The sequence below is a fragment of the Phyllostomus hastatus genome, unplaced genomic scaffold (genome assembly GCF_019186645.2).
Source record: "Phyllostomus hastatus isolate PE091 unplaced genomic scaffold, TTU_PhHast_1.1 phas_scaffold_78, whole genome shotgun sequence".
Taxonomy (NCBI): Eukaryota; Metazoa; Chordata; class Mammalia; order Chiroptera; family Phyllostomidae; genus Phyllostomus; species Phyllostomus hastatus.
The window spans coordinates 16,586,384-16,599,902 of NW_025334041.1; the positions used below are offsets into that span (position 1 = coordinate 16,586,384).

The 13,519-nt window shown below is 38.8% G+C and overlaps 1 protein-coding gene across 1 annotated transcript in view; it reads right to left on the reverse strand.

The window, feature by feature from the left end:
• Positions 1 to 233: 233 nt before the first annotated feature.
• ABCB5 (ATP binding cassette subfamily B member 5) overlaps positions 234 to 13,519 on the reverse strand; it is an 87,310-nt gene continuing 74,024 nt past the window's right edge. Inside the window, exons 23-27 of the mRNA XM_045828292.1 lie at positions 7,253 to 7,409; positions 6,714 to 6,911; positions 5,391 to 5,597; positions 2,029 to 2,175; positions 234 to 431 (exon numbers count right to left, since the gene is read on the reverse strand). Of these exons, the coding sequence (XP_045684248.1) occupies positions 234 to 431; positions 2,029 to 2,175; positions 5,391 to 5,597; positions 6,714 to 6,911; positions 7,253 to 7,409 (907 nt within the window). The remainder of the gene's footprint in view (positions 432 to 2,028; positions 2,176 to 5,390; positions 5,598 to 6,713; positions 6,912 to 7,252; positions 7,410 to 13,519) is intronic.

Here is a 13,519-nt window from a genome sequence, read left to right on the forward strand (position 1 = left end):
TTTATAAAGTGAGGGATACAGGCACTATTTTACTCAAATGAGTTTAGGAATTTTTGTTTCTTTTAAAAAAATCTGAAGGGAAGATAGTGTGTAAACAGAACATGTCTGTGCCTGCAGAGCATGATTCTAGATATTGATATATCAGTAAAAGAGATCAAAGCATGCCAAACAATTACTAAGTAATCTTTCTTTTCATTACACAAAGATCAAAGCATGTGCTAACTTGAACAGCATCACTGCACTGACTGTGCATTTACTAATTTAAAATATATGTCTTGATTTCTCAGGAGCTCTTGGTGAGTGCCCCATTCCTTTATTGTTCCGTTGTGCAGAACCACTATCAAGTCTGCGTTCTGTATCGTGGAGAGTCTGTGAGCCACCACTAGGCACGTTCTCCCCTTACTGATCTCATCAAGGGCATGCTGAACCACCTGGAAGAGAGAAGGACTTGTGATCACTAGTTCAGGTTAGATGCTAATAAACTTGCCTAAATCGAATCAATTAAGGTGATTGAATAACATTCTTTGTTTGTTTGCTTATTCCCAAGGAAGTTGCCATACTTTGAGAAATATTCACCCTACTCAATAGAAATGTAGAAAAAGTAATTATGGATATTGTAAGACTTTTAATTGGACAAGCGTTTGTTACAATGAATAAAAATGAAATGGTTATTTGTATGTAAGTGGTTCTAAACTCAGAAAGGTCAGAAAGTAGTACTTCCACACATAAGTAGAATTAATTTACTTTCTTCATTTATTTTCATAGTATTTTTTAAATAGAATTTATCTGTAAAACTTTTCTGACCAAAACAGTATCTCAGCTACAATGAGGTAATAAGGCTGTATAAAGGAAATAAGACTAGAAGTAAAAAGCAATATTTGTTGAATATATAAAATGTTCCAGTGATGGATATCTCATTTAAATCTGCAATAGACCTCTAAGGTGGGGCATTTTCACTTTTCTGATGAGTGAACTTAGATTTGAAAAGCTTCAGTCACTTGACCAAGGTCACATTGATAGTAACTGATGACACTGATGAAAAAGAAAGTTTTTTTTCTTTCATAACACACTGTTTCCTTGGAAATCAAGAATGATAATCACCTACAAACAACAAAAGAGCTGTTGAATAGGGGTTAACCACATGAGTTCTTAGGTCAGACACCCACCATTAGCATTTAGGGAAGTTAATTTACTTTTCTAAGCCTTGGTGTTCTAATCTGTAAAATGAGCATGATGATAAAATAACCTGGTTCACTGAATTGTTGTGAGGATTGAGATAACAGCATATAGTGAACAGTCAATAAACACAAGTTGGGGCAAATGTAGGTTTACAGTTGGGAGTATGCAAAACAGAGTTTATTCTGGTATTATTGTTATTGTATTAATTTCCATACAGACAACTGTAAATCTATGTTTGCCCCACCCTGTATTAATGATTATCACTTATTTAACCAATGTTCATTTAACAAATAAGTGCCTATTAGGGGTATGAAACTCCTGGGGGACAAGAGGCACAGCAAAACTAAACATCTGAAGGCGTTCACAGTGTGGGTCTCCTGCGGCAGGGCTGTCTGCTGCCTTGCTTCCTTCTCAAACGGAGCTAATCCTCTGTAGGAGGTGGAGTAACCAGCAGGCTCTGACAATGCCCTGCAGATCGCTGTTACACAGGCAGGTTGGTAGACTGCCTTCTTAATTTGTTTGGCTTAACAGGACTAATAACAAAATAGAAAAGTTAAATTTCTTGTGCTTTTTCCTTGAGTGGATAGACATCAGGCCCCTTTTTAAATAATGAGATGAATTCAAGAGAGGAAACCTTTCTAGAACATAAGATGCCCTGGGTCCCAGCTCTCTCCCACCTGCCCACCAGCCCCTAACCTTATTTTACAGGCCTATCTATTCCTTAATTAGAACCGATGACCCTATGACTACAATTCTCTTCAGGCCGTTTTTTCCTTTAAACTGACTTTATTTCTTCCATGATACTTCACTCTCATATTTGATATTCTGAGGTGAAAAAGAGGATGTTACCTTTTCATTCTCATTGTCAAGGGCTGAAGTGGCTTCATCCAACAATAAAATTTTTGGTTTTCGGAGAAGAGCCCTTGCAATAGCTAGTCTTTGTTTTTGGCCGCCAGAAAGCTGTGCTCCTTTCAGTCCAACTTGTGTGTTGTATTTCTATTACAGGAACATGCAATTAAGAGAGCAAGGCTTGGTTATTTAAATTACCATGGCAACTGTGGGTGAGAGCCATCTAAATATTTCAGATTTTGCTACTCTGGAAAAATTTGTGTCCCAACAAGTACTGAAGTGTATTCTTGTGCTTTGTTGTAAATAAATGCTAAACCAGCAGTAAACACTATCTCATTTACATATCTAATCTGATCACAGGCAGCAGACCTTTGCCAGTGTGCTCCTACAAAGGAATTGTTTGAATTAAAGCATCAGAAAAAAATTGCTGGCAAAAAAAATATTTCCAAGTAAACACAAATCTTTTTCCATTGTTACATTATCTTCTATTTTAAGGTCAAAATAACTTAAAGCATCTAAACTTTGGATGGGAACTTTTTGGTTCCTTTATTTGGCTCTTGCTAAATTCCTATCAGCAAATCCCTCCAGATGCCAGGATGCTGTTCTTAGTGTGCAGGTAGGTATCTTTCTGGCTATAAATTAAGCCGGCATCTTAGTAGTGGCATTTAGCATTTCACAGTGTTTCTAAAGCTCTCCTGCCTACTAATGACCCCCTCCAGTGTTTCCCTCTGGAGAGGGTAAAGGAAATTTCTCATCTCCTGTAGCCTTTGTAGTCTGCTACGTCACGATTGGTCGGTTTAGTTGGTGAAAGCAGTCTCCTGCTTGTTTTCCAGATGGTCCCATTGACTGCTTCCCTCCAAGGTTTCACACCACTTTCTAGTAGTGGTAGCCAGTGGTCTAACAAATACATGCCTTTGGTACCCAGACTAGAATGGGAGGATGGGTTAGTTCCACTGGAAAGTAAGTCCAAGGGTACAACCTTCTAAAGGTGGACCGTGAAGCAGCATCACAGAGAAGATGCAGTATGTGATCATATGCTGTTCATTTTGTTTTAGTACCTTGGAGAATTGAAATGAATTGTCTCTCCTTTTACATTTGACTGCTTCAGGAGGTGCCACTCAGGCAAAGTGAGTATGGAGAGAGCCTATGACAGTCTTATGACAAATGTGTGTACTTCATTCAAAGTTCATTTTTCAACTTAAAATACACAGTTGCTTGGTTTATAGAAAACAATGGGTGTCTGAATTATTAGAGTTCAGTGAATGTGTCTTTTCTGAAGTGAAATGCTCTACAAAGAAGACAGACTTCAACTATCTCCTCTGAGATTTTAACTGGGACTGCCAGCAGGCTGGGCCCCTTCCTCCTAACATGTATTTTATGAACCTCAGAATCATAGGGCAGGGCAATCTGATAAAACTATGTCATTCATTTCCATACACTGCAAAATTTCCATCTAAATTAGAGACTCCAATCTTAAACAGGGACAATTGGGGAATGATAATGGGCTTATAGCTCTTTCAGCTAGACTCGCTTAAATTGTACATGGATTTTTCCACATACCTGAAGAAGGTTCAATACTATTTTAGAAATCACTTTGCATTTCTTGACCTTCTCTGGACTGTAGGAAAATATAAGGCTCAAGAATGAATTAGATGGAAATCAAATTCAAGTGTTTTTGCCTATCATTAAGCAGAACAGATTATAAATGTAGATATGCATACTGTCTCAATAGCAACTTTAAAACATTTTCAGGTACTTAAACTGAAGGTTTTTATTTTTTTAATGAAGAATCATAGAGTTCCATTCTTTCCTGTTTAAACTGAAAATCTAAATCAGTTTTCTGGCAAACACTGGGATGGTGAGTGTTCAGAAATCACCTGTTTTATGAGGTCTGTTGAGAAGCTATCCAGCCATGTACAATGAAAAATAGCAACATTTTCTGAAGAAGATACAAATACAAGGAACTTTGTACACAGGACAATGAATGACACCTCGGTCCCCTTCAAAGGAGGCACCTTGGAACCTCACACAGTTCTTCCAATGACCATCAGCTGCCCTGTCGTATTTTCCTGAACCTCACCAGTGGTCTGAAATCTCTTCCCTTTCAAAAGTGATTTTTAGTTTTTGGAAAATCCAGAAGTTGAAGGGCACCAAATCTGGGCTGTAGGGGGGCTGAGTCACCTGGCTGATTTGATGTTTCACCAAAAAACTCTGCATGAGATGTGATGCATGAGTGGATGAATTGTCGTGATGAAGCTGCCAATCACCAGCTGCCCATAGATGCGACCTTCTGAATCATCCCAATAGTTTCCGTGGAGGAATGTTCAAGCTTAACACAAAATTGGATGCAGATTCATTGATCTACTCACTGAGTCAGTTTGAATGCCATGGCCACACAGTACACATGCTCACTCAATGGCATCTACCACCCCCACTGACTAGTACAGTGAAGTTGTCTTGTTCATGAGCATTCCAGTTCACTCTCGGCTGCCAGGTTACATCAATGTCAGACACACTGACATCGTTATATTAACAATGGCTGGACTTTTTCTGGAGAGACCTGGTATGAGATGCTCAAGAGGCAACAGCTTCTTACTATGAAACGGGCTAAAAGCTGTTTGGGTCCTGGAGGGAAAATCAGAGTCTAATTCTCTACCAGGTGGAAAATTCTGCAGGGCCCTGGGGAGGAGATGCAGGGTGGCTACAGTGGTCTAAGTCCTACTCAAGCAACCATGATATGGCTTGACTAAGCTGCCACTGTGTGTGATATTTTGGGGACTAAGGGGCATCTACACATGGTCTGTTTCTCAGAGGAGCTTCAAGACCAAGGTTGTGTTGCTTTGAGTTGTCTCCCATGCCCTAGGCTGACATTTCCAAACACCCGCAGGCCATCTCCATGATATATACCATACATATATTACCCTTAGCACAGTTCAAATTGACCCCTTGGTATTCACCCTCATGAAATCCTGAGGGCTATATCTGTGTAAGAATTTCATGTTTTTGTTTTAAAAGAAAATATACTATAAATTGTATATGCTATATATTACATATATTTAACCCATGATATTATTTAAAATCCCTAGAAAGGTCTGAGGAAGCCACTGATATTCCAATACATGAGTATTTGTGAGGAAATATTTCATTATTCATTCTAAGTAGGATTAAAAATGACTACATATAGTCTCATGTCATTTTGACCACAAAACATACAAAATTTGTGCATGTGGGGGAGGGGAGGAAATAAATTTTAAGAGCTTTTGAAAATTGGAACCAGGGATTGGCTGCCTCTGAGCTGGCCCACTAAACTAACTAGGCTACCTTAGCAGCTTTGTAGCTCAAGATTTCGGATATTTTCTTACCTGAGGGAGACCCTCAATAAAAGAATGGATATTTGCTGCATTTGCTACTTCTTTTATCTCATCTAATGGCACCACACGGCTATTATCACCATAGGCGATGTTCTCAGCAATGCTGCAGTTGAAGAGCACAGGCTCTTGGGAAACAATTGCTATTTGGGAGCGGAGCCATTGGACGTTCAACTCCTTTGCATCCACACCATCAAATAGCTGCCAAAACCAGAATGGAGAATGGTATGTGCAGACCCAACACTGTGTCATATTACAGTTTATTGTATTCAAACATATACAAATCATAACAAGAAGGTTAGGCATTCAAGCTATTTAGTAGTATAATGTTACCCAAGGGAGGCTCATAAATCATATGTCGCATACAAGCCAACAGTGAGAAATGACTCAAATGCCAACTCCCAAACTTACTTGTCATTTCTAGGAATGGCCACATATTCTAGCCACCTGCTCAGAGTTGAGAATAAAGCCTGCTGCTCTGTTCTAAGTTCATATGGAAAATGATCAACCTCCACTGTAATAGGACTGTTGCATTTCATCAGTTGTCATTGAGAATCTGCGATGGGGAAAAGGTGGCAAATTGCAGGAGAATGACAACTAATAAGGACTAATAAAAATCTTTGACTTTTAGGGGCTTATGTTTTTTTGTGTGTGTGAGGAGGAAGAGGCAGAATGGGAGGTGGTGTTTGTGTTGTGTGTAATGTAGTGGTGGTTGAGGGGAAAGGATAAATGAAAACCTGAAAATAGCATAGAGTAAGAAAACTGTCAGGTGAGAAAAACAGTCTTTGGAGTTCAAAGAGGGAGAGGTTGCATTTTTTTTTTTTTTGAGATCAGGAAGCAGGATTTACTGGAGCTGATTCAGACAAGCCCCAATCACACATAAGGTTTTGGGAACTGGGGTTGGGGGTGTTGAGGATGGCCAGGGGGAACAGCAGAGCACCTTAACCTGGAAGGCAGAGGAAAAGTATTATGTCTGTCTTAAATCAGAACAAAATAAGGAAAGAGCCTGGATATGGATATTAGACCATTCTTCTAAACATTAGACCTGTATTTTAAAAGAATTCTATGGCTTATAATATCAAAATTCCTACCACCATAATAGTTGAAGAATCTTTGGGTCTTTATACTCAGCCTCAAAGTCCTATCCATCATTTTTGTTACTAGTTTGCTTGTCCTCTTAGCAAACAGATTTTTTCTTTCTCTTAACTATTGTACTGTTTTTCTCTGCCTAAACCAGTGAGAATGCTTAAACCCAAGAGACTGTTTAAGAATAGCATCACTAATCCACAGATAAATTGTATTTAAATTAGGTCTTACTATTTGTCCTTTCATGGGGTCATAAAATCTCTGAAGGAGTTGGATACAAGTGCTTTTCCCACAGCCACTGCTCCCAACAAATGCTACTGTCTTCCCTTTCTCAATACTGAGGGATAAGCCACGAAGGATGAGGACATCTGGACGACATGGATAGAAGAAAGAGACTTCTCGAAACTCTATATTCCCTTCACATGTGTCCTGTGAAAGAAAGTTGGCAGCATTTAGAAGGATGCCTTCGAAAGGCTGTGATACATTACAGCACTCTGGCTGAGTGCTTTCTGGAAACTGCATGTTTCCATACTATTTGAATTTTAAACATCATATTCCATAGAGCTGCTGATTCCACATTGGTTTCTGTTACCTTTGTTTACATTTTTGTATCTGTACTTCTCGTTGTTGTCACTACTGGACTTCACAAAATTGCTTAAAAGCCCTGGTTTCCTTCAGATTCATTACCTAGACACAGTCCAATCTGCAGACTAACTACTAATATGGACAATTAACAATAAGTGGACACTTAAAATCACAGATGTACTTACTGGTTTTTTCCCTTCTTGACTATAGCTGTCTATAGTTGGTTTCTTTTTCAGCAAAGCAAATAGATGTGCAGCCCCAGATTTGGCTCTCGAATATTCAGGTGCCAAAGCAAGTGTTTCTCCAATGGCCATAGCTCCATATGCCACTGCAGTGAAAACTCTGTTGGAAGATAAAGCATTGGGATCTGAATTAGTCCCATGTCAAACAATGGAGTTCTAAAAGTAAAGGAAAAAGCAGGCACAGGAATATAATCTTTTGAGCCAGATAATACCACCAACGCTAAAGGCCCAACAATGGTACTTCTTTTGTAATTTTCTACCACATGGTGATCATCTCTTGCTCTATACACCACAATAACCTCTGAAGCTCAGGTAATCTTAAAAGTTTCTCTTCCAGTTAGAGACACAGATCAACGGCCCTAACTAGTGAATGTAAAATTTCTTAGCCACCTTGATATAAGGCTCACTTGCTTGGCGATATGAGAGAGAACTCAACTGCCATTAGGAAGAATGAGTTCTTCTGCCACTCTGGAAGTGAGATCTGAATGTACACATTCGATATGAATGTTCTCCCCCTTGTTTTTGCATATACTATCATGTAGTTAGAACAGATAATTGATGCCACATGATTTAAAGACAGCAAAGCATGGAGACTGTTAAACTCCTCAAAACAAAACCTGACTAAAATGTACCTTAGCAAGACATGAAGAGGAACTTTGACCTTTTAGGTTTGCTATAGATTATGATCTCAGTTTCAAAACATGTTCATTATAAAATGGTAAGTATGCAAATGATGCTTGGAAGCATATAAAATATTCACGGAAATGTGGCATACCACATGATCATGGTTAAATGTTATTCTCTCTTTTTCATTTTAGACATGAAAACATTTTACTGGAATGAAAAATAATGCATCTTAGTAGCAGAGCTAAACATATATTTTAGCTAAGACTGGATACATTTCACTGGCAACATTTAAACATCAGACAGTAGAAGGACATCACAGAACCCAGTTGCTTGTATGCTGTGCTGTGCTGGATCACAGCAAGGCTAACAGGTGTGGGCTCCTTATCAATTTCTCTGGAGATGGCACCTACCAAGGGGTGGATCTTGATGCAATCTCCTCAGTGACCCAGACCTTAGGTCCTGACTCTTGTTTTCACAAAGGTTACACACAGTATAAAATATAAAAACACCCAGTCTACTAAGCTGCTGGATGCTGAAATTATTGTAGCCACTAGTTCTGTGATGTCAAGGCATTTTTAGTATTAATACTCACAGAGATTGTTTAAAGCTCAAAATGCCATGCAACATATTTAACACCCAATTTTAAATATTGGAAGTGGTTATTGAGTTTAGGTAACACATCAGGGGTTTTCCTTTTTTACAATGCAAAGAAAAAAATCAAACTGCATCGGGTTTCAGGCTCAGTTTAATCCAAGAGCCAGCAGGTGAGATGGGAAGATAATTGGATTATGAGTCAGGTGACTTGGATTCTAGTTCCCACAGGAATAAAGGCTTCTCAGAACAGTTGAGAAAATACCTTCCTCTTCTGATCTGAGAGGTCTGAAAATATCTACCAGTCCCAAATTTCTACCATTATAAGCCAGTTAACGCACTAGGCATAGATGTACAGAGGCTAATGTCTTTGTGAGGTCCCTTGTAAAATGGAAATTTATCAAGAAGGGGAGAGGGGCCTTCCATTTAGAACTTGGGTCTGTGAGAGGTAAATGACCAGATGCACAACAGATCAAAAAGAAAAGTTTTGGCAGAGGAGGCAGAATTTTACTGGTGTTCAGAGCCCTGATGCTGTCTTTATTGTGTACGTGTTGAGTGGAAGGTGAGTGGGATGGGGGTTGATGTTCATGAGGATTATATGGGTTGAATCAGGGACATTTCATCTCCTTTATATTTTTCCCCAAGTGGGAAAAAGATAGGCCAAGGCTAGCCTGCTACAGAATGTGTCCTAACCTAGTCCTGACCAATTCATTAGAGTAAACTAAACTTCAATTCACTTCTACTCAAAGTGTTTAGTGCACAGCGACTGGTGCTGTCACTCCATGTCCGAGTTACACCACATCCTTCAAATCTGGTCCAGACTCTTGGAAGCATTTGAACCAAGAGCCTACTCCAGAGAAATGTCCAGGCCAACTTCCCATGCCACTGCTTGTCTGGGGAGTTTCATCTACTTGGGAATATATAAAGAGGAACAATTTGCTATAATGACAAATGTTTTAAAGTCACTAACAACACATTTGTTAAAGTATTAATCTATAACAATTGCCTATATATCTATCCCCTTCATGCCTCTAAGATTACAAGAAACATTACACAGTTCAGAAATGATTTTCATGTTGAACTCTTGATGCATAACTATGTAAAATGGGAATTAAACAACCTAAAACTTAACTTCCATAACTTTCTTAAGCTTAAATTGTACGTGGAAGAATAAATCTTATCCACAGTGTATCCTCAAATGGATTTATACCGAATTTATACTTCTGTACTGAATGTACAGCAAAAATCTTTGAGTTGGCAGGGGTTGAGGGAGAAGAATGTGGAACAGGAAGGATTTCCAGGTGCTGGGCCTTTTCCTCTCCAACCTTATGGGTTCTCCATGGGTGTACGGGGCCATTGTCACTGTATCCTCACTACCCTGGTCTTTTCAATCACGTCCAAGCAATGGGAAATCCCCTTGCTCATTGTTGCTGCTGAAATAAAATTTGAATTTTAAAAAAGGTCTTTTGGCTAAGAAGAACACAAGAAAAGTATAGAAATAAATAATCCTTATTTTAAGACAACTGCCAAATGGGAATATCCTACATAGTTACTGGTTCAGATCTAGTTTTTCCCCTTACCCCTGCTCCCATATCCAGTTTGTACCACTCTGGTGACTTACTCTAAGAGGGATAACATGGGGGTTGGGGGCTAGGGGTTCAGAGCGGGGGCTCTGAAGCCAGATGACTGGGACGACATCCAAACTCCACCACTTATTTACTAGCTGTGTGACTTTGGGCATGTTCTCCACGTATCCATTTCCTTGTTAGAAAACAGGAGATGACAAAGCCATATACACCTTAAAGAGTTATTGTGAGAATTAAATACATTAATAGCACAAGGTGCTCAGTATAATGCTTAACAAATGTTTAAGTTATTATTCCTTTCATAGAACTGAAAGTTAGTGAATGGCATGCTTTCCATTGGAAAATAAGATCTCACACTTCTATAAGCACAGATTGGCACAGCAGATCAAATTGCAACATCTGAGGTCCCCACTCAGTTTCCTTTTTCTGACTGGAAGGCAGAGTGTCTTTCCTCATGGAGGTGACCATTACAGTTATTCCCATACTCATACTCTCTTCTCCTAACATCCATACAATAATCCAAAACTCCTTTCTTCCCATCCTAAATTCCTTCCTCAACAAATGGGAAAGAGAAAATACACAATTTATATTTATTTGGAACTTTGGGTTTTATAGAATGTTTTCATATACATTATACCATTGGATTACCTAGGAGATAAGGACAGCAGGAACTCTTATCACTTCTGAACAAATGAGGAGACTTTAGCCCAGAGAAATCAAGGCTAGATTAGCCTAGGATCACATAACTATGAGACTGTGGGACTGGAACTTGAACCTCCTCCTTGTTCATTGTTTTCCCTTACAGTACTCTTTCCAACAGCAAGCTGGCCTGAACTATCGCTCTCTGCATGTTGGACTTTGTTACCATTTGTCTCCCGTATTAGAGTCTTCAGAGGACCCTAGATATCAAATCTCCCTTGATTTGTCTCCTTTAGATCCCTCCAGTCATTGACCCCTCTAGTCTCCTTATCTTGTCCGCCTCTCTTCTGGATAATCTCTGGGGAGGAGTGGGGCAGAAATTGGGTGTCTGCCATCAAAGTGAACACTGGAGAAGAACACTTGTTTTCTTGGTTTGGCTAACTAGGTTGGTTTCCAAATTACAATGATCACACATACACTTCTTCCAGGGCTTTCCAGCCTACCAGAGCAAAGAAGGTAGTAGAAGCCTAGCTGGCTTTTCTCTATGTTTTACTATTCAAGCTATCAACCAACTACCAATATTTATTGAAAAATTTGCCTATATTGCCCTTTTGGTCAGTAATCACATTGAATTTTCAAAGTCCTATATGATTTCCTGTCAATAACTGTACTTGGGTTTTTGAAGGACTAGGCCACAATACAAAAGCCACCTGGCTCTGCTTCTCAGGCCGCTTTCAAAGCTGTGGCTTTATTATTACTGTACTGAAGGCTGTCATGCCTGGATTCTTTCTCGGCTGTGTGCTCCACTTTGCTCCCTGTTAATACATGTAGCAAGAAGAAGGAACAGAGAGGAAAACTCTGCAGTGGGGGTTTGAAGAGTTAAAGAAACTTCTGCTGGGCAATAATGCTTTCTGGACAATATTACAAAAGGAAAGTCAGCTAGAAACTAACCTACAGGCACTAAAAATCAGACAGAAAAAAATTATTTTCTATTTCTCAAAAATACATTTATAGTGAAGTGAATCCAAGTGTTGCCAGGGCTAAAGGAAGCAGAAGGGGAGAGTTTTACTGAACGTGTGTGTGAGAACCTAAACAGGAGATTTTCTACCTGCCTGTGCATCGGCGGCAAGGTAGCAGAGAGACCATGATATCACCTTTTAAAAAATGCTCCTTTCAGAGAAACTTCTATAATAATAGGGATGGATGGAGACAGCTTGTACTATAAGAAATGTATGTTGCAGATCTCACCTTTAACTGGAACATAATCAACAAAAGAAAAAAAGCAAACAAGATATAACCAGAATCATTGAAATTAAGAACAATCTAACAACAGCCAGAGGGGAGGGGGCATGGGAAGAAGGGTTTTCAGGAACTACTATAAAAGATGTGTGGACAAAACCAAGGGGGAGGGTAGAAGCAAGGGAGGGAGGTGGGTTTGGAAGGGGTAAGGGGTAGGGGTGGGGAGAAAATACAGACAACTGTAATTGAACAATAATAAAATAATGTAAATAATAAAAAAGGAAATGCATGTTGCCTTTTTTTTTAAAGAAAAAAGTTAAGGCTGATAGTAGCCATGCTGATAAACTAATATTATGGGCACATTAAGGACTGTGCCTCTCCCTTTCACTTCTTATGTCACACTGTCATTTCTTAAAGATAGACCACTTACCCATCCCTGTACCTGTACATCATGAAAATACATGCACATTTTACAAGGTGAGTAAAATATCTTTATTTTTAACAATAAACTAAAATATGACTTCTCCAATTTTTATATAAATCTAGGAGATTTCTAATAGTGGCCAAAAGAAAACCCTAAGGTTTTAAACAATTATGGAGAGTAGCTTGAATTTCTGTCCCCATGTTTATATTTCTTAAAGAAAGTGTGATCCTCAGATTCTGTTCCTCAGAACAATCTGTGATATTTGGTAAAATGTAGATTCTTGGCCCTAAACCAGATCAACAAATATCTGGGTTAGAATTGTGGGGTGAATATTGGGTATCTGCATTTTTAACCAGCTCCTTGACTGGAAACTGAGTTTGGAAACCATTGATTGAGAGAATGACACAAAGTTCTTTTTACCTAAGGAGCATTCTAGAAGGACAGAGTACCTTTGTAAACCTCTTCCATTCAATTAGCTGATTAGATAGAGAGCTATCACCCTAGATTGTGGGATGCACAGAGTCTTCCAGGCCAGGTGGAACTTAGTGTGTCTAAAGGGACACTTGTGACACATTCATGGTAGTTGGGGGAATACACTGGGTTTCCAAGAGACTAGAGATTTTGGTGTTGAAGACAAATCTCATCTATTCACATTTTTGCATAGCTCTGTACTTATATTTCCCAGAGACCCTCTCTGTTTTGTCCACACTATAAAAACTGTGGGTATTCTTATTTTGTCTGTAGTCTCGTTAAATGAAACTCAGAAAGTGATATGAGTTGCTCTACCTCAGATAGTTCCCTGTTTCTTCCTTTCTTCAGGGCACTGGTAAATACCAATGTGATACTATTCACTAATCATTACTCTTATGTTGATAATCTACATATGTTCTGACAAGTAAAATGCTTTCTCCAGAAATGACCCTTTTTAAGAAATTTAATGAAAATTAATTCAGGAAGTATGGTATGCTAGTAGGAGAAAGAGATCTTTTATTGGGGCCTTTGATTCTCTTATATTTCAGGGTCATAAAATAACATTAAGCAAGTTACTTTTTCCATTTATGTTAAGAGAATCAAACCATCTCTAGATATTCAAATATTTAGAAA